This window comes from Dryobates pubescens, chromosome 5 (genome assembly GCF_014839835.1).
Source record: "Dryobates pubescens isolate bDryPub1 chromosome 5, bDryPub1.pri, whole genome shotgun sequence".
Lineage (NCBI taxonomy): Eukaryota > Metazoa > Chordata > Aves > Piciformes > Picidae > Dryobates > Dryobates pubescens.
Window position 1 is genome coordinate 47,244,475 of NC_071616.1, and position 20,899 is coordinate 47,265,373.

At 51.1% G+C, this 20,899-nt stretch overlaps 1 protein-coding gene across 1 annotated transcript in view; it reads left to right on the top strand.

Annotated features, from left to right (window-relative positions):
• The first annotated feature begins 1,748 nt into the window (after positions 1–1,748).
• Positions 1,749–20,899, top strand: part of EIF2AK4 (eukaryotic translation initiation factor 2 alpha kinase 4) — a 39,441-nt gene continuing 20,290 nt past the window's right edge. The window contains exons 1-19 of the mRNA XM_054162133.1: positions 1,749–1,974; positions 3,712–3,827; positions 4,962–5,064; positions 5,783–5,956; positions 6,225–6,305; positions 6,759–6,907; positions 8,349–8,464; positions 9,430–9,587; positions 9,988–10,523; positions 10,882–10,991; positions 11,522–11,679; positions 12,350–12,753; positions 13,308–13,377; positions 17,083–17,166; positions 18,198–18,320; positions 18,737–18,841; positions 19,052–19,109; positions 19,779–19,858; positions 20,511–20,612. Coding sequence (XP_054018108.1) covers positions 1,822–1,974; positions 3,712–3,827; positions 4,962–5,064; positions 5,783–5,956; positions 6,225–6,305; positions 6,759–6,907; positions 8,349–8,464; positions 9,430–9,587; positions 9,988–10,523; positions 10,882–10,991; positions 11,522–11,679; positions 12,350–12,753; positions 13,308–13,377; positions 17,083–17,166; positions 18,198–18,320; positions 18,737–18,841; positions 19,052–19,109; positions 19,779–19,858; positions 20,511–20,612 — 2,880 coding nt within the window. The 5' untranslated portion in view covers positions 1,749–1,821. The remainder of the gene's footprint in view (positions 1,975–3,711; positions 3,828–4,961; positions 5,065–5,782; positions 5,957–6,224; positions 6,306–6,758; positions 6,908–8,348; positions 8,465–9,429; positions 9,588–9,987; positions 10,524–10,881; positions 10,992–11,521; positions 11,680–12,349; positions 12,754–13,307; positions 13,378–17,082; positions 17,167–18,197; positions 18,321–18,736; positions 18,842–19,051; positions 19,110–19,778; positions 19,859–20,510; positions 20,613–20,899) is intronic.

The window sequence follows — 20,899 nt, forward strand, 5'->3', positions numbered from 1 at the left end:
GAATTTGTGACCTGGAAAGCTGTGTTTCTAGTCTTCACCAGAGGCTGTTTACACAAAGCAGTGGATGGGCATGCCCAGCTGCACCAGAGGGCCAAATACAGCAGCTAGTTCTTAGAAGGTGCAAGAAACTCTAGAGAAGAACTAGAGTGCCCTAGGGCACACTTGGCTGTACAAAAGGAGATCTCTGTTCTTGTTAGATAAAGAAGATGAGACAGAAAAATGGCCCCACTGAAGGCACAGTCCAGGCATCCCCAGATGCCTGAGGAACAGAGAACAGCATCAGAATAGTGATACAGTTAAAGCTTTGGGTTTGATTAGATTCCAGTGACATTATGAAGCTACCAGTTACTAAGTTGTAACGTCAGCTGGGACGGCAAGAATTTAAACTGAAAGTGCTGTCTGCTTTCCATTTCAGGGCAAACGGAGGGCTGTGGAAACCATTCGGCAGAGAAAGTCCCTCCTTAAGTGGCCTGTTTGCAACAAAGTCTCTACTCGAAGGTTAGAAAGTTAAAGTGAAGATCAAAACTCCACGGATACAAACCTTGTAAGTAAAACAAAGAGAAGCATCAGAAGATGTTTCATGAAATTAAAGAAAAAATAAAAATGGAATCTATCATACTGCTGCTGTAGAGACTGAAAATAATCCAAGTGTGGCTCTGAAACAGGTTTTCAACTGAGATGAGGGAGTTTGATCTTTAGGGGAAGGTAAGAACGGGCATCCTGCTATGAACACGAGTAGAGCTAAGGCAGAAGGAAAACTCCAGGATTCAGTTAATTCTGTTTCCTGCATCTGCTACCAAGTGAGACCACCCCGGTGTGGTGTCTGGGTGTGTGGCAGCCAGCTTTGCCTTTGCCTGGGGATTACACAGCTAACAGATAATCTTCTATGTATGAATTTACTTGGGGAGGAGGGTTGTTAAGTTCTCAAAACTTGAAAGGCTACGTCACTTTGTGGCTATCCTTCTGGTCAGCAGTTCCCACCTGAAGTGACTGGATAAAGGCACATTTGCTCCCCTAACAACCCCCAGCTCCCTCTGTCTGCAAGTCCCAGGCAAAGACTAAGGCCGCCTGGGTTCAACCTCTTAGCAATTACTGGTGGAAAGGTTTTTAGTTTCTGCATAATCTTGTATCCTGCCCTAGCTCTACATCCTGAAATCCATTCTGGATTTTGTGGGTTCCCCCACGCCTTTGCCAGTCTTTCTCGAGGCCTCTAAAAAAAATGCACCCAGCAGCTACTGGCATTTGGATCTTTCATGGCTTAGTGGTGGGCTCGGCTGTGCTAAGTTGACAGCCGGGCTCGATGATCTTAGAGGTCTTTTCCAACCGGAACGATTCTGTGACCCCTACGGGTTCCTTCCAGCCGAGGTGTTCCATGAGTGCATGAGGCACAACCCCTCTGGGGCTGCGCAGCTTGCAGGAGGAGGCATTTGGGACGCAAGAGGCCGGGGCCAGGAGTCCCGAGCAGGGCGGGATGCAGCGCCGGGCGGGATGCAGCGCCGGGCGGGATGCAGCGCCGGGCGGGATGCAGCGCCGGGCGGGATGCAGCGCCGGGCGGGATGCAGCGCCGGGCAGCGCACCGCTGGCAGAGCCGCAGAAAGGCCGCCAGGAGCCGTTCTCTTCACGGCCCATGCGACCCGGGGCTAAAGCGCCGCCAGCCGCCTGCCCCGGCCCTACCCGCGGCCACCATCCGCTAGCGGCGGCGCCGGCTCCTCCTGTGCCGTCACGGAGGCGGGGCCGGGGCCGGGGCCGGGGCCGCTTGGCAGGGTGGCAGCGCGGCAGTGCCGCCCGCCATGGCTGCCGCCCGCCCCCGGGGCAGCTGACATGGCCCGGGCCGGCGGCGCCCGGCAGCTGCCGGCGGAGGCAGCCGCGGAGCCGGCGGAGAGCTACCAGATGCGGCAGGAGAACGAGCTCCAGGTGCTGGAGTCCATCTACGGGCAGGACTTCCAGGATCTGCGGCAGAACCAGGCCTGGAAGGTAGCGAGCGGGACCCCGCGGCTGCGTGCGGGAAGCCAGTTGGGCTCCGCTCCGGCCGGGGGCTGCCCCTCGTCGGGCCCCTCGGGGCGTGGCGGCCTTGTAGCTGCTGCCTGAGCGCTCCCTGCTCGCCTTAAGCGCCAGGGAGGCAGCGTCGCTCGTTGCCCTTCCCTCGGGTGGGCGGGAGCGGCAGGAGGCACAGCGCATCCCTGGCCCCTGCGGGCCGGGCTGCTGGCGGTGGGGTCGCGCTCGGCGCTCTGTCGCAGGGCTCCGGTCCTTGTGTTTCTGGACGGGCACTGTTTTCACGCCGTCCCCCCCGGGCGGCTAATTTCGTCCTCTAGATCCACGCGTTCGCACCGGGATTAACGCTGTGCCTAGAGTTTGCATTTTAATTGCCGGCTTGGTTTTCATAATTGCCTCGTAAGTCACCTGCCTAGCCGCGTACCGCCTCATTAATTCACCTCATCGCTGTACACCTTGCTGATCCTCGCGTGTTCTGGGCTGCGGTTTACTCAGCTGTGGCTGCTTCCGTGATAATACTTGCACCTTTCATTTTTGTAGTTTGTTTGGTTTTAATTACAACTAATTAATGCTCAGGTCCAGTGCTCACTACACTTTTCCATTTCTCTTTTGTACCCACAATGTCTAATTGATGACTTTTCCAGCTGCATCCGTGGCACTGTTTTCCCGTACCTGGAGGTGCTGATCATTCTTTTCGGTTCCCCAAGTCCACGGCTGTTGGTGTTTCTTCTTACACTCTTTTGTCTTTAGTTTCTACAAAATAAATCATAGCCCCTGCTAACTTTATTCTGCAGAAAACCCGAACTTGGAATTCTTGCAGCCACCTAGAAACTTTGTTTTTCCATGGTACTTGAGGTAAACTCTGTTAGTTAGTTGCTGGATTTTCAGAAGTGTTGTAGGCCGCACTCCCTTAAATTTCTGCCTGGTGGGCCCTCGACTTAACCTGTTCTCTTCCCTGCTGGAAGGAAAAAGGGAACATTGAGGGCGTCTGCTAAGCTGTTTCTGTATTTGCTGTCCCATATGGTCTTTATTTCCCTGTTTGTCCTGTTACTAAGGTTTGGGTGGTTGTTTAATTTCCTAATCGACAGAGTTAGGATGTTCATGTGGTCCTGTTTTAGTGGGTACTGATTTGGAGCAGACACTCGGAGCCCACTGGGGTGGAGAATGGCAGTGCTTGTTAAAGTTCTTCTTGGTGCCAAACTCACAAATACAACTACAGAAAAATCAGTGCCCATTTGTTTGGCCACACCCTGTGCATACAGCTATGATGTGAGAAGTCTATTGTCCTGTCAGGAGGCATTGGTTGGTGTTTGTTAGTGATCTGAAACAAACAGGAAAGAAACAAGATTGCTGCTGTGATGAAGGCTTCAATTTGTGACCTTCCATAAATAACCTGTGTGACATTTATTTAGCTTTTTCCTACTTCTGGCCCACAGTAAGCAGAATGCAAGGGGTTGAGAAGCTCCTTTCTGCTCAGTCTCTGTCATCTGTCTAGGAGCTGTACCAACACTTAGGTGAGGAGGTTCTAAACCACCCTGGCTCAGTTGTGATGATCAGCCAGCCAGTTCACTCCCATTCAGCAGTGCCAGTGCACTCACAGATGGGTTTGAGTCTGGGTGGCCTAACCTGAATTCAGCCGTACTGCAGGCTGTGAGAGTTGTGTGCTTTCATTAAAACCCAACCCCGCTCTGAAACCTAAAGTTCTGGGTTCCGTTGCAGGTACGGCAGCCTCCGGAAATGACTTTGGTTCTGCGTCCTCAGGGACTGACTGGAGATCATGAAGTGTATGCCAGGGTGGATCTGTGGGTCAAGTGTCCACACACTTACCCTGACACGTGAGTGAGCACTGACGTGCAGCCTTTCTTCCCTGAACATTTGTCTGGTGCCCATAGTGAGATGGAAAGCTGGAAAACATGCAGCTGCATTCACCGCTATTACTTTTGCTTTCTGCATCTCAGCATTTGCTCACCTGTGGTATGTCAGAATAGCTGACTGCAGAATCGGGCACCTGGCTGGTTGTGGTCTTCGGTGCAGTGCAGAGTAATAGAGGTGCATTTGTCAGTGCAAGACTTCAGCCCCACTTTGTAGCTTGAAATGACATAAACACAGGTCCCTGCTAGCATCTGAGGGCCCTTTGGAAACTTTTTCAGCTCAGGGCATGCTGAGAGAGGGACTGGAGTTTCTCTTCTAAAGCAGTCTGCTGCCTTACTTGTATCTGCTGTTCCTGCTCTCTGCTGGATTAGCCTTTTGGAGGAGTTCTCCATAGAGAATGTAAGAAGAACAGCAGGTGATCAACTCACCCCCAGCACTTTGGATTGGCATTCTGGGCTCTATTCATCGTTCATGCAGTCCTGGTGCCACTGCTTGTGCTCAAAGCATCACTCCCTTCAGCCCATCCACACCCTTAGCTGTGGCATGAGTGGTGCCCAGGGGCAGTGGTGTTCCTTACCAAGTCACCGTTCAGTTAGAGCCTGGAACATGGGGCTTAACAGCCACTCTTTCTATTATTTATTTAGGCTAGCATAGCTGCAGACATTTTACTTCTTAGTTTTAAACCTTTCCAGTGTAGCTCTTAATTATTTATTGCATACCTCTCAGGTTTGTGTAACCAGTGCAGTGGTGCTGAACAGTTTCAAACACCTAACTGTTATGCTATGAGTATTTTTAAGAGATTGGTATGTAAATTACTGCCTAAGAGCTGAATTGTGGGAGCCTGCAGGGTTCCTTTGTTAGTTCTTCTGTTTGGTATAACTAACCAGGCAGAAAAGCCGGTGGTAGGGAATATGGAGCAGTGCAGCTGGCTCTGTTCTGTGGTGTGTGTATACTGTTCATGTGCTGCTTATTTGAGCATTGGCTAATTGCCACTATGAGCTCCTTTCCTTTCCCACCCACCATTTTTACCAACATTCAGTTGCTTTTTACACTCAATATGCCTAATGAGGAGGTTTTGTTCTGTTGCTGTCCCCCAGTGTCCCTGAAATACAGCTCAGGAATTCCAAAGGCTTGTCGAATGAGAAAATCAATGAGTTAAAGTCCAGACTAGCTGAACTAGCAAAGCAGCGCTGCGGAGAGGTAAGAGCTTCTTGGGTCCTTGAGACATACACTGTGAGCTTCAGTCCCTGTGATGAGTGGGGTAATACAGTGAGACACGGGACATGGAAGTGCAAGCTGCAGAGCTGCTGAGAAAGGAGAGACTTTCAGTCTTTCTGAAGGATGCTTCCAACCCGTGCGAGTCCGGAACATGCACGGACTTAGAACAGAGCGTGTGTGTAAATGGTGCCAGCTGGAGCCCTGCTTGGATGCAGAGCTCACGGCTCATGCTGTCTCACAGCACGGAGAGCAAGGCTGATGCTGAGGCTGAGAGGTCTCTGCACTTTGCATCTTCGTTTAGATACGGTCAGTGGCTGGAGCAGTTCAATCCAACAGCGATTCCCTGGGGAGTGTTTCACTGTCATCTTGTGCCTCTCGTACTGAAGCGAAGGGCAGGAGACCTCAGCCAGAACACTGAGCTCCACAGCTGACTCTGTGTCTGTAGGGCAGCCCCTCCATGCCACTCTGCCTTTTTTCTGCTGTGTTTAGGAGCAGTGATGTTCTGCCCAAGTGGGGTAAGAAGAGAGCGGTGGGGAAGTGTGTCAAGCTGAGATCTTGTCTCTGCTTTAAGCTGTGGTAGACTCTCCCTGAAAAGTAACCAAATCAGCAGTCACAGTGCTGCCATATTGCTCTTTTGAGTGTCATTTTGCTGCGCCATCTACTTGTCCTTTGAATGTCATTCATGTCTATTTTCTTTCAGGTGATGATATTTGAACTTGCTGACCATGTACAGTCATTTCTCAGTGAGCACAACAAGCCACCTCCCAAGTCTTTCCACGAAGAAATGCTGAAAAACCATCAAAAAGAACGAGAAAGGCTGGCTGAGGAGGAGCTGCGGAGAGCACAGGAGGTCAGGAGAAGAGAAGAGCAGGAGGTGAGGGAAACTGTGGTGTGCATAACCCTGTATTCTTGCAACACCAGCAATCATGGCTGTGTAACCCATCCTGCATAGCAGGGACTTGCAGTCTGCATGAGCTCCTCTGTGGCCACTGTATGAGCAGTGTGCTGCTGCAGCTGGCACTAGGCCTTGCTGAAAAATCTGCATCACAGCTGCCTTGGCTTTGGCTTTTTTACCCAAGGTAAGATCAGCAGTTGCACCGCAGGTGCTGTTGCATTTCTAACAGTGCTGAAATCTGTTTCAGCAACGAGAAATCCTTAATGAGATTCAGAGAAGGGAAGAAGAGAAAAGAGAAGAAAGGAAAAAGAAGGAGATTGCCAAGCAGGTATTCTTTCTAAGCGTGTGTGCAGTAGCTCCATGCCAGTGCTGCAGCAGATGCTTATAAAACATTGAAGACTGAATTGTCTTGAACAGCTTTTCTCATCCAGTACTTCTAATAGATGTAGGTTAAAATAGGGTCTTATTTCTGGAGTGTAACCAGCTCCAAGGGAAGACAGTTTAATGCATGGGCACCTTAAGTGTCTTGGGGGGGGGATATTTTCAAACAACCATAGCAGAAGTTCTGCTTTCATTGTAAACCATTTACACTCTTGTCCATGGACAGCGCTGGAGTGCACTTTCTGAATCCCCACCCTTCCTCCTGGCCTCACCTCTGTGTCTTATGACACCCCATGTCTTCTGTGGTGTGGGTGACTCTGAAGAGTAACAGACAAGTACTTTGATAGCTTGGGGACAGGAGCAGTTTCTGTACTTACTTGGTGGTTTTCCTGACCAACAGGAACGTTTGGAAATAGCTGCCTTGACAAGTCAAGAACATTCCCAGAGGAGAGAGACTGCAGGGCACAGAGCTGCTTCCAGCTTAAATGGGAGCTGTGCGGAGCAGGGAGCGAGCAATAAGCACCGGCCAAATTCAGCTGGACGTTCAAAGTAAGGTTGTCTGGTGGCATGGACAACTCTTTTGCTTATTTCCCCCTAACATTAGATTTCAAAGTTAAATCTGAAGGCAGGAGACTAAAGTGTCATGTTGCTCAGCCCTTTGTTTTGGTCTCCACCCCCTTTTGCTTTTCCTCTTTATTTGGCATGCTTCAACTAATTCCTTTGCTATGGATAACCTGAAGTCCCCAGTTCAGCTTGGCCTTCAGCTGAAATCAGAAAATCTTTGGCAGTCATTGGAAGGTCCATTCAGGGCTTCCTTGGTTGCTTCAAAGGATGCTGGCAAGTACAGAAAGAAATTCTTTTAAAAGAAGCTTATGAAGGTTTTGGAATAGCACAATAAATGACAGCTTCCATTGCTCTCCAGACTTGCTGGCAAGATACCCCTGTTGGAGAACTGGATAATGTCGGCTGCCATTAGGGCAGAGCAGCTTTCTGAGGGGACAATGGTGATGCTCTGTCTGTAGGGATGAGCAAAGGGTGTGCACTTCTCTGAGGGCTCTGCTGCCAGATTTGTGTTTATGAAGCCTGAAACTTTGGCTGGAGGGACAATGAACTTCAGAAGGCTTTTAGAATCTAGAAGAACCTCCCTTGTACAATACATGTTCGAGCTCAAGAGGCCAGTTGTTGTCTTGGTGTGCTCTGCTTTAGACCGCACTCAGGAGAAGTTCCCTTTGGCATCTCCTTTCTGTGTTGCTCTTTTGTTACTGGTTTGGCTTTGGCTTTGTTTCTTTTCCAAATAAAGCCAATATTTTGAAAGAGCTTTTACATGACCCTCTACAGACTCCTATGGTCTCTGTATGTGATTGCATCTGTTTGGAGGATATTCTTGCACTGCTGATGTTTCTGTTCATTTGATTGTAAGAAATAGTGGAGGTTGCTCTGGGTTAGTGGTCATGAGTTCTTTCAGGCTCAGTGCAGCTCCATGATGCACTTGAGAAGAAACACCCTGGTCAGACTTGCTTGGAAAGGTTTTGTAAAGCTTCCCTGCCCTTGGAGGAGTTTAGAGTAGTAAGGGAGGCAAACAGGGAGCTCATTTTAAGTTAGGAAAATGAATGAAGCTGAAGCTAGAATGCACTTCCAGAACTGCACACATTTGCTTCCTGTGCTGTTCTGAAAGAGATGCAAATCCTACTCAGGGCTTTTTCAGAGCTGTGGTATTTTTACTTCTTTTTCTTTCCCACTCCCAACTCGGAGTGCAGAAGTTCTAAGGTTTGGTTTCAGCTCCTGGCTTTGAATGCAGACTCCATGTCACATGCTCTTGCTGCTGGATTTCTGACCAGACACAAACACCTGGCACTGGCTCAGGGTCTTTGACATGAAGGGATATTCACTAGAGGCAGAGGTCTCTTACAGCATGGGTGTCTGTAGGGACTAGGGAGTGCAGCAATGCAGGCTGTGTGTGTTGGAGCGGAATGTTGTCTTCCCACTGCAGGCGAGAACGGCAGCTTTCCACAGGCAGTAACAAGGAGGCCCCAGGGAACCATCAGGTTTTGAACTTCAGCACCGCTGGTGCTGGACTCCTCACTGTCCATAAAGGAAAGTGCCTGGGTAAGCAACATTGCAGCTGCAGCTCGGAACACTGGGGGTTGGATGGGGCTTTTGTGGGAGTTGGGTGGCTTGTTTTAGAAGAAGAGCTTAAACCACAGGTGCAAGCAGCAAGGGTGGAGAGAATATTGTGGCTGGTGAAATGTCACAGAGTGGGGGAGAGCCATGGGAAAGGTTACTTTGCATTTTCTTAGGACTATTATGACTAAAAATTTGCTTCTCCAGACACAGTTGCAGAACTGAATAGCCATACAGAAACTCCACCTTCTCAACACATTGTGTTCCCTACACAACTAAAATAATACCCAAACCAATTTGCACTTAGATGTAAGTAGCTGGTCAGATCCACAAGGCTACCAAGCAAGAAGTCCTCTAGCTCTCAGCCATGTGGAAGCAGGGATAAGCACAGGCTTAGAAATGCACACGTGCTCTGCTTCCACTGCTGCTGGTAGCCATGGCACAAAAGCAGTGATTTTAGCAACAGCAGAAATACAAGGACAGGAGGTTTCAGTGCTGAGAGGCGTTCTCCATGAGGTCTGTATGAAGAGGCCATCAAATGCCTTTGTGGTTTTCAGCACAGCAGTTCCTCAGTGACAGGGTGAGCAGCCTGAAAGTCTCTGGAGCAAAGAAAAATGATTTTGCAGCTTGAGGAGGAACAATTACACTACTGTGGGTGAAGCTCAGCATCTGCTCAGCAGGAGGAGTGTGCATTTAAGAGCTGAAATGATTTAAAAAGCAGCAGTTTTTGCCAATGTGCTTGCTGTTGCATTCTTTTGGCTCCTGCTGCACAGCATTCAGTCTCACCACACCTGGTATCTTCATACTTACATGGCTCAACTGAAGCAGGTCTGTGTGTTTCTGAAGTTCTAGAAGGCAGCCTTACTGGTGTTTGTTTAGCCTTTGCAGGAGCTCTTGGCAAGTCCTTCAGCCAAAGAAGCCCTGTCCCTCTTCTCTGCCTTTGTGTGCAGGCAAGGATGAACAGCTTGGTAAATCAGTCTACAATGCCTTGGAAATTCGCAGTGGAGACTTTGTTCTGATATATGAGTGGGTTCTGCACTGGCAAAAGAAGATGGGAAGGTGCCTTACAACACATGAAATAGAAAAGATTGAGAAGTGTAAGAAGCAGGTAATGCCTGTATTGTGTAAGGTTTAATAAAGGTTAGATGAGGTCCAGTGCTTTGTTTGAGGCTGCTGCTTGATGTTCAGCTTGGGAAGGTGGTGATGAGCTTGAAAGTGCTGCTGTTCAAGGTGGCTGCAGCACAAAAGACGGTGTGGATAGTGGGTACTGAGGAGATCATCTGCAATGATGTCAGTGCAAGAAAATAGATTTGTGGGAGTGCATAACCAAAACCCCAACAAGCCCTGGGGGGACAGAGGGAGCCAGGCTTCCCTGGCAGGGTGTCCTTAGCCCCTGGGTACAGCGCTGCCCTTCCAGAAGAGGACAGGGTGTCCCCTGCAGGGAACCCCTCTGCAGGGGTTGTGCTGGGCACTGACATAGTGCATGTCACCTTGTGTTTCTCTGACAGCTTCAGGGTGCAGAGACAGAGTTCAGCTCCCTGACCAAGCTGAGCCACCCCAACATAGTGCACTACAAAAGCCTGACCCTTCAGGAGCGGGAGGAGTCCATCGTGGTGCACATGCTGGTGGAGCACGTCGGTGGCTGCAGCCTTGCTACCTACTTGGAGAAGGAGACTCCAGTCCCAGTGGAGCAGCTGCGCCATTATGCCACCCAGATCCTGTCAGCTCTCGACTACCTGCACAGCAATTCGGTGGTGCACAAGGTCCTTGGTGCTGCCAGCGTGCTGGTGGATGCTGAAGGCCACCTCAAGGTGACAGACTACAGCATCTCCAAGCGCCTGGCTGACATCTGCAAGGCAGACGTGTTTGAGCAGCCCAAGGTGCGCTTCAGTGAGGACCTGCTGCCCAGCAAGCCTGGCAAGAAGGGAGACGTCTGGAGCCTGGGGCTGCTGCTGCTGGCGCTCAGCCAGGGCCAGGCGGCCAAGGGATACCCGGTTGCTGTCCCTGCCAGTTTGCCTGCTGACTTCCAGGATTTCCTGGAGAAGTACGTTGGGTGCATTCCTGTTGCTTTTTCTCTTGGCTCTTTAAGCATTCCTTTCTAAAGACTTGAAGGGCTCTGTGAGAGAGCAGCTAAGCCCCCCTGTGGCACCAGTCGCCAGAGAAGAGATGATTGCTCCCTCCCAGCCCGGGCTGCTGCTCTGGGGCTTGGGGGGACAGCTGCGGTGCTCTTCTCTCTGCCCTGCCACCAACTTTGTGTGTCACTGTGGCTAAGTCACTTTGTGCTTCTGATTCCATCTGAATGATCAAGGTGATAATTTCTTAAATATGAGGAGACAGTTCTGAGCCTTTTGGCCTGATGTGGAGTAGATGCTTAAGCAGTTCTCATCTTGGTTTGCTGACAGATGTGTTTGCTTGGAGGACAAGGCAAGATGGACTCCTCAGCAGCTGTTACAGCACAGCTTTGTGAACATTGCACAGATGAAAATCCCTGTGGCTGAGGAAAATCTGGATGGTAAGAGGCTTTGTTCTTTCCACCTCCTGCTGATTGAGCAGCCTACATGCCTGCAGTAACAGAAGAACGGGGCTGTGCTAGAGCCTCACAAGTCTGCATGAGTGTTCTAGGTTAGCAGTGGCCTTTAGCTTCTGTATCCCTGACTAGCTGGGCTGGACTCCCTGTGCTTTCAGCAGCAGAGGAAGCCAATGGTTTAATTGAACCCACAAATGCACCCACCCCCTGCATGGTGTAAATGGCACCCTTCACTTTGTCCTTGGGACATGCTATTCCAGTGAGACTTCTTCCCTCCTGTGGTTCTTGTCAGAGTCAGTTTCTTTGTGCAGCACAATTGGTATTGGTACTTCAGAGCTGTGCTGGGGCGTGTGCTGGTACCAGAGCCTGCCACCACACCTCTGTGCTTTAGCTTTTAGTTGCACTTGAAGGTACTTTGGTTTATATCTTCCCTGCTGATGATGTGACAGTCCCCTGTGCCTTGTCTCCAAGCTCACATGCTCCCAGTGGTGGTAACTTTGTTGTCCTGGTTGCAGACTCGGCAGGCATGGATTGCATTGAGACTGTGGTGCCCAGTGGTCAGGTCCCTGGCGCTTCCTTCTGCTCAGAAACACAGCGGCAGTTTTCCCGCTACTACAACGAGTTTGAAGAGCTGCAGCTGCTTGGCAAGGGGGCTTTTGGAGCAGTCATCAAGGTATGATCAGGGGCTTGGAGCACCTCTGCTGTGAGGATGGGCTGAGGGAGCTGGGGTTCTTCAGTCCGGAGAAGAGGAGGCTCCAGGGAGACCTGATAGCAGCCTGCCAGTACCTACAAGGGGCCATAGGAAGGATGGGGAGAGACTGTTTACGAAAGCCTGCAGGGACAGGACCAGGGGCAATGACTTCAAGCTAGAGAAGGGCAGGTTTAGATTGGATATCTGGAGGAAGCTCTTCACTATGAGGGTGGTGGAACACTGGAACAGGTTGTCCAGGCAGGTGGTTGAGGCCCCTTTCCCTAGCGATATTCCAGGTAAGACTCAATGAGGCCCCGGGCAGCCTTGTCTAGTTGGGGATGTCCCTGCTGACTGCAGGGACCTCTGGAGGTTCCTTCCCCTCCCTGGACCGTTCTGTGATTTTAAGGGATAAAGTGGTTTCCCCTGTGGGAGCCTTGCTGGGGATGTGTTTTTCTCTGCGGTGTTCGCACGGTGTGGCGCTGCGCCTGCGCCGCGGGGTTCATCCGCAGCGGGCAGCCTGATGAGTTGGACGGGAGGTTGCTGGGAGTCTGGGCAGCAGGCTTGTGTTCGCAGGGTAGGAGTGTGCCAGGGGGAGGGAAGCAGCCACTCTCCCCGGTAAGGCCGTGCCCAGCCTCTGGCGTGCGCCCCGCAGGTGCGGAACAAGCTGGACGGCTGCTACTACGCGGTGAAGCGCGTCCGCCTCAGCCCCGCCAGCAAGCAGTTCCGCAGGATCAAGGGGGAGGTGACGCTGCTGTCCCGCCTCAACCACGAGAACATCGTCAGGTACTACAACGCCTGGATAGAGAGGCACCAGAGCCCCGTGCCCGCGCCGCCGGCCTCCGAGGCGGCCGAGGAGAGGAGAGCGGCCGCCAGGGCCGGGCTGCTCGGCCTGGCCACCCAGCAGCTGGAGCCCGACGTGCCGCCCCCGGCCCTCACCAGCTCCGTGGAGTGGAGCACCTCCTGTGAGCGCTCCTCCAGCGGCAAGTTCAGTGGAGCTGCCCAGGAGTCCAGTGACGAGGAGGAGGATGGGGACGGGGTGTTCTCACAGTCCTTTCTGTAAGTGCTGGCTTCTGTAAGTCACTTGCTTCTGTCCCCTGGGTCAAACACTGTTTGCCAGCGGTCAGCCAGGGGCAGAATGCATGGCTAAGAACTGTCAGTGTACAAGGGAAAACTGGGTTTAGGCTTCTGGAGGTTTCTTACCATTCCTGTCAGGGCTGGACTGTCCTCTCTAGCCTTGAGCAGAGTTTTTACTGAACAGTGACAGAAACATGACTCTTACTTGTCTGTTCCTTTTACTAACTCATTCCTTACCTGCCTGCAGGGTGGGGTTTGGTTTAAGCAAGTAAGTAAACTCAGCTCAGTTTTAGTACACGCAGACATTGTTCCTGGTGCAGACCCACATCTGCCCTCCGAGAGCCTGGGCTGTCACTGCAAGCGTGGCTTTCCTGGGTTTGGGTTGCTTTGTTTTGTGGAAGGCACATGGAAGGGCTTCAACAGAAGCTGAGATTTCCTTCTTCTTGTGCAAATAGCTTCTGGGTTTCCTAGTAAATAGCTCTTGGTACCCCAAACTTGTGGTGTTTCTTGCTTTCCCTTTCTCGTTTTTCAAACAGGCCAACCACAGATTCTGACAGCGAAATCGTTTTTGACAACGAGGATGAGAACAGCAAAGCTCCCTCTCCAGTGAGTATGTGATGCTAAAGTTGGTGAGGAGGAGTCACAGGTGGTAGAATAGCCTTTCACAAGCAGGGAGGTGTGTTGGGAAGACTGGTTTCACTTCTGGGTACAAAGTTATGTTCTGCCAGAGTAAGTGTTGTGCCATCCCCAACTGCATGCCACAGAAACCAGCCTGATGCTGCTAATCAGAGTCTGTGGGTTGGACCCCCTGATCTCTGGGGGTCCCTTCTAACCTCTAGTGTCCTGTGCTCCTGTTTCCCATGGTGGTCACTGGGCTGAATGTGAGTGGCATTTAGTGGTCCTGCACCTGCTTGGTGCAAGCTTCAGTGTTAGTGTGCAGGTGGCCTGCCAGCCCCAGGGACTGACAGCTGAGATGCTGTGCTTGTAGACTCCAATGGATTTGCTCATGCTGGCTGCTTTCTGAAAGTGAGGACTACATACTGCTGGCAGTCAGAAAGGGGTGGGAAGGCAGAGGGATGTGTAAGGGTTTATCTGACTTCAGGGTTTGTATCCCAGCACTTGCTGTGAGCAGCTGGTGCAGAGCATCACCGGAAGGCTAACCTGCTGTTTGCTGCAGCATCCTTGTCAGTCCTGGTGGCCTGTGAAAGGCTCTCTCCTGCCTCTCTCTTGGAGTGTACACTGGCATGAACACCCTTTCAATACACAACAGTATGGCAGTGCAGCCTTGACTACACTGCATCCCAAGTGGTGAGGGGGGTGGAGGTTGCATCCCATCTGGTAAGTTCTGTGTAGTTTTCTTCCAGGGAATTGGCTTTGGTTTGCTGGGGTTTTGTTAGAATTGGTGCACACTGTTTCACCCAGACCTCATGGAATTTTTTTTCTCCAGTGTCTCATGCTGGAAAAATCTTACTTGTTCTTCACTTTGAAAGTGAGAGTTGGCTCACACCTCTTATTTGTAGTGGATTCAGAAGCAGTGGCATTACAAAAGTGTCAGTGTATTATTTCACTGTTACAGTAGCCACAGAACATGAGTTAGCATCATAGAATCACAGAATCAGTCAGGGTTGGAAGGGACCACAAGGATCATCCAGTTCCAACCCCCCTGCCATGTGCAGGGACACCCCACACTAGATCAGCCTGGCCAGAGCCTCATCCAGCCTGGGCTTAAACACCTCCAGGGACAGGGCCCCAACCACCTCCCTGGACAACCCATCCCAGGGCTTCACCACTCTCATGGGGAAGAACTTCCTCCTCACCTCCAGCCTGAATCTCCCCACCTCCAGCTTCATTCCATTCCCCCCAGTCCTAGCACTACCTGAGATCCTGAGCAGTCCCTCCCCAGCCTTCTTGTAGCCCCCTGCAGATCCTGCAAGGCCACAATGAGGTCATCTCAGAGCCTTCTCTTCTCCAGACTGAACAGCCCCAACTCCCTCAGTCTGTCCTCACAGCAGAGCAGCTCCAGCCCTCTGCTCATCCTCCTGGCCCTGCTCTGGACACCTTCCAGCACCTTCAGATCCCTCTTTTAATAGAGGCTCCAGAACTGGAGGCAGTACTCCAGGTGGGGTCTCCCCAGAGCTGAGCAGAGGGGCAGAATCCCCTCCCTGGCCCTGCTGGCCACACTTCTCTTGCTGCAGCCCAGGCCCTGCTTGGCTCTCTGGGCTGCAAGTGCACCCTGAGAGCTCCTGTTGAGCTTCTCCTCCCCCAGCACCCCCAAGCCTCTCTCCTCAGGGCTGCTTTCCAGCCAGTCCCTACCCAGCCTGCAGTTGTGCCTGGGATTGCCTGGTTCTTCCTTCTTACCCTTTTTGAAGATGGGAATAAGGTTTCCCCTGTTCCAGTCTGTGGGGACTGCCCCACACTGCCAGGACTTTTGGAATAGACTAGAGAGGGGTTTAGCAACCTCCTCTGCCAGTTCTCTCAGTACCTCTGGGTGTATCCCGTGGGGTCCCATGGACTTGGACACTTTCAGGTTCCTCAGGTGATCACGAAGCAGATCTTCACTTACGATGGGCAGTTCTTCCTCCCCGTCCCTGCCATTGTCTTCCATGACTCAGGAGTGTGGCTGGAGGCCCTGGCAGTGAAGCCTGAGGTAAAGAAGTCCTTGAGAACCTCAGCCTTTTCCACGTCCCTTGTGACCATGTCACCAGTTTCCTTTCTGAGGGGGCCCACACCTCCCCTAGGCTTCTTCTTGCCATTCATATACCTGTAGAAGTTCTTAGTGTTCCCTTTAACCTCCCTGGCTAGATTCAATTCAAACTCTGCTTTAGCTTTCCTACCCAGGTCTCTTGCTGCTTGGGCAGCTTCCTTATATCCCCCCTTCTCTAGCTGTCCTTCCCTCCACTGCCTGTAGAGCTTCCTTTTAAGTGACAGTGTGTCCAGCAGCTCCTTGCTCATCCAGGCAGGCCTCCTAGCATTCTTTCCTGCTTTTCTCTTTGTTGGTATACATTGCTCCTGGACACAGAGGAGGTGGTCCTTGAATACTGACCAGCTGTCCTGGGTCCCTCTTCCCTCCAGGGCTTTGTCCCATGACACTTTGGCTGTCAGATCCCTGCGGCAATCAAAGTCTGCACGCCTAAAGTCTGGGGTTGTGAGCTGAGAATACTTCCTCCTGATTGCCCTGAGGAGATTAAATGCAACTGCTTCAAGGTCACTGCAGCCCAGGCTGTCTCTGAGCCTCACATTGGTTACCAGCCCTTCCCTGTTGGTGAGAATAAGGTCCAGCATAGCACCTTTTCTTGTTGGTTCCTCTACCATTTGGAGGAGGAAGTTCTCTTCTATGCAGTCCAGGAACATCCTGGGCTGCTGGTGCCTTGCTGTGTTGTCCCTCCAGCAGATGCCAGGGTGGTTGAAATCATCCACGAGGACCAGGGCTTGTGACCTGGAAGCTGCTTCTATTTGCCTGTGGAGGGCCTCATCTGCTTGGTTCTGCTGGTCAGGTGGCCTATAGGAGACCCCCACAGTAATATCTCCTTCCCCTGTCTTGCCTTTGATTTTAACCCATACACTCTCAAGCAGCTCATCATCCCTCCCCAGGTGGAGCTCCACTGATTCCAGCTGGTTATTGACATACAGGGCAACACCTCCTCCTCTCCTTCCCTGCCTATCCTTCCTAAAGAGCTTATACCCGTCTATCCCTACATTCCAGTCATGGGAATCATCCCACCAAGTGTCAGTAACAACCACTATGTTATGGCACCCCAGCACCACAGTGCCTTTAGCTCATCCTGTTTGCTGCCCAGGCTGTGTGCATTCGCATAGAAGCACTTCAGCTGGGCTGGCCCTGTCCTCCTCTGGTGCCAGTTCCCCTTGGTTTCCAGAGTGTCCTGGTGCATCATTCGTGGCTTGCCTCAGGGCAGCAAGCTGAGGACCCTCACCAGCTCTCCATCCCTCTGCCTCTGGTGAGCTGCCCCTCTGTTTGTCACAGGCCAGCAGAAGTCTATTAACCCCTTCCCCCTTCAAATCTAGTTTAAAGCCCTATCAATGAGCCCTGCCAATTCCTGCCCCAGGATCCTTTTCCCCCTCTGGGACAAGTGTGTCCCATAAGTTGTTTTCAGCTCTGGTGCCTTGTAAACCAAGCCATGATTGTAGAACCCAAAGGCCTGTCGATGGCACCAGCCCTGGAGCCATGACTTGACCTGTTGGCTCTTCCTCAGTGTTCCCTCATCCATCGCTGACGTTCTCATCAGTAAAAGATAGTATGCATAAACCCAACCTTCCTCTGGTTTATGTGGTGTTGCTTTTGTTGTGCTAAAGGATGAAGAAGACAACGAGAAGAGCAGCCATGGAGGAGAGGACAGGACAGCAGTCATCCAGACAGTGCACTACCTGTACATCCAGGTACCAGCCTGCTTGTGTTTGCAGAGAAGGCAGCTCTGGGTATTTGGGCCTGCAGAGGGTATTGGCTGCCTTGCTTGAGAACAGTAAAGGTCTTTAGAGAATGCACAGGAGGCTCAGGTCAGTGTTGATGTGTTTTCTGAAGGGCTTGGCTGGTGGAGGTGACCAGGCAGCACACGTGGCTGCTTGTGCCTTCCAAGGCTCTGCATCTGTGCCTGCAGAGAGCAAAGTTCTGTAGCACTGTGGTTTGCAGTGCGATTGCTCATTGCTTGTGTGCAAGTAAAAGCTGGCAGCTTCTGACCTAGTCTTACAGCACCCCAGCCAGCCAGCCTTTGGAGCCCATGGCTTCCAAAGAGGTGTTTTGCCTCGTGCCTGTTACTTGTTCAGAGTAACCATCCCACCCCCTAATGCTGTAGCTGGTGTCCCTGAGCTTGCTTGTGGCACTCGTGCCCAGCATGTTCTGGGTTCTCTCCCAGAGGGGAGGCTGCATTTCACAGCTGTGAGGACTTTTCCCTGCTCTTCAAAGGCTTCACTACTGACAACATCTTCGTGTTAGGAGTAGTCATCTCTCCTAGCTGAGTGCTGTGTCATTGTGTCACACACTTCTTGCCAGAGCTCATCTGGAGGGAAGATACAAGTAGATACAACAAGCTTGTTCACAGGTGCTTTGTATATTCATAGTATAAGCACTTAAAACACCAAGCAAAATAAAGTCAGAGACTGTTTCAAGTTTGGCTTAAACACACTTTAAGCCAAAGTGTTTAAGCCAAACCACCAACCACCGTGGCTTGGTGGTTTCAGTCTGCTTTAGCACTGCTGGGGAAGTGCTGCCCTGCAAGGCAGAACATGGGCGAGGACCCAGGAGCGAATGTGTGGAAAACTCCAGCCAGCTGAATGTTCTGGTGTTGCTAGCTCCTGAGCCCTGTGTGGCAGGCCCAGGCACTCCAGTGCACACAGGTAGAGGTTTCTGATGGTCTCTTGTCGTGACCAAGCTGCTGTCTCTCCTTCTGTCCCCTCCACACACATGGATGAAGATGGAGTACTGTGAGAAGAGCACGCTGAGGGACACCATTGACCAGGGGCTGTGTGAGGACACCAGTCGGCTCTGGAGGCTTTTCAGAGAGATCTTGGATGGCTTAGCTTACATCCACGAGAAGGTGGGTAGGTGGCACACTGGGACCTGTCCATAACAGGCACAGTCATGCCTTTTCTTCTGCAGGGGACTCCTCAGATTCTGTCCATCTGGGGGCATTTTTAGTAAGATTCATTCTTTGCCCCTTCTGTTATTAATCAGCTCCGTGGGGTTAGAATATTTTATTCATGGTCATCATGAACTACTTCAGATTTTTCCCTGTATCACAAAAATGTGACCACCTTTAAAAACTCAATAGCACTGAGAACTGTTTTAGCTTCTGGGCTACACATGTGGTCTTCCAAATTAATTACCAGTGAGCGCCTGCAGTAGGGCTGCCACGGTGATGAAGTACCCACCACGATTTTCCAGTCTGGTTTAAAGAGCTTTGTTTTGGATTGCATTGATTGTTTCATGTTCTCTTCTCTCCTGCTGTAACAGGGAATGATCCACAGAGACCTGAAGCCTGTGAACATTTTTTTAGATTCAGGAGATCATGTCAAGATTGGTGATTTTGGTCTAGCTACAGATCATCCAGCAAATGCAGTGAGTACAGCTGGAAGTGAATGAAGGAAAGCCTGAATGTGGTGTTGAAAGAACATGAAAGACAAAAGTGAAACACAAACGTGGTGCTCCTTGGGCTTCATGTGGTGAATGCCATCAGCTTTATAGTTTCTAAGCTTCTGGACTTCAACCAAAGCAGCCAGAAACACCAACAGAAGCCTTTCAAGGCTTTTTCTGTTTTCCCCATTTCAGGTGGTCTCTAAACAAGAGGAAAATCACTCAGATAGTTCTGCTGTGTCTGACCCATCAGGTTAGTTTACACAGTAGCTTGTTCTGCATTGTTTTCAGCAAACACTTCTGCACTCTTGTATACTGTGTGCAAATTCCATTCACTCTCTGAAGAGAAAGCCTTTGTCACTGGGGGCCAGCCCCACCACCCCACCCCACTTTGGGGTAGGTCTCTTACCTAGCATCTGACAGCTTTGGCTGTTAGCTGAAAGGCAGTCGGCTGCCACTGCCAGCCTTCTGCCCCAGCTCGCTGCTGCTCTCAGGGGCAGGTGTGCAGAGATCCTCCGTGTCTGTTCCACCCCCACTTCTGGTCTCTTGCTTCCACAGGACAATTTCAAGACTTGAGGGATTTTGGTTGGTTGGGTTTTTGACAACTCTGACAGGCTGCATGTTGGTGTTTTGAGTACCAAGTGTGCCATGAGTGTAACGGAAGTGGCATTGGGTTGTGTAGTTTGGGTACTGGCCTACAGCTCTGTACAGCAACAGATCAGTTCAGCTGCTGTAGACAGACACAGGTGCTTGTGGTGGTAAAACCTCACTCTCTGTTCTGGTAAAAGCTCCCTGTTTGGTAAACTGTTGTTGGCTGGGTCTCTCAATCAGGACAGCATTCCACATGAGTTGTTTCCCTGCCTTTGCTACTGCATTTCTCACCCAGTTCCTTGAACCTAGCCCTGTGCCCTTTGCCATGCAGGTAACTTGACAGGGATGGTTGGCACCGCGCTCTATGTCAGCCCAGAGGTCCAAGGAAGCACCAAGTCTACCTACAATCAGGTATGCCTGGAGAGGACTTGATGCCAAGGTAGTATGAGATCTAAGGTACCATGGCCAAGTTAGGTCATTCCTGCCTAACAAAGGTGAGTTCAAGGTGGAGCAGGGTGTGGTGGGACTGCTGTAGGAAGCAAGGGAGTGAGAAATACTCCCTTTGAGAGGACATCAAGAGTAGAAGGATGTGGGCAAATGTCTGCCTGTGCTGTGGCCATGACTAGGTGCAAGTGACTTCAGACTGCTGGTAATCTGGAGGACCTTTATAAATGAGTAGGCTAGAAGCCTTGCAGCCTCAGTTAAGGGGGAATGTCATCATCAGAGTATGCATTGCTCTCCTGGGCTCCTAGGCTGTGATTCTGGGAGGTGGGGTGCACGTTCCCACCAGGCAATGCTCTTTGTATGCCAAGACAAGGGTGTTTCCAAAGTGGGAGTCCTTTATGTCCTGGCAGTGCTGTGGTGGCACTGACTTGCAGCAGCTCTTAGAGGATTGTGATCGTTTTTAAAAAGCAACAGCAAAACAAAGCCACACCAAGCTCCTCCCCTCTCTCCAGCTGTGGTGTGCTGTGACATCCATCCAAGATGTTTTCTTTCCCTTCTGGCATCTCCTGCAGAGCCTCCACAGGTGTTAGATTGAAGTTTCAATGTTTTTTCCCCGTAGAAAGTGGACCTGTTCAGCCTGGGAATCATATTCTTTGAAATGTCTTACCACCCCATGAGCACTGCATCAGAAAGGATCTTTGTTCTTGGTCAGCTCAGACTGGTGAGTACACAGACAGCAACTGCAGCAGCAGCAAATAGTCCAAGAGAGGCAAAAGGATGCAAACATAGCAGAAATGTTTCCACAGGGAGTGCTTAAAATAGAAGTGTTTGTAAAATAGGTAATGAAAAGTGAAGAATAAAACTGGAGCTGGTCCTGCCATGCCCTGATGCACTGTGGGCTCCCACATGGGGTTGCCATCAATTAGTGTTCTGCCTGTGAAATTAATTCCTAGGGTGCAGAACACCCCCAGTGTAACGATCCAGCAAAGACATCCTGGCCCTGGCACA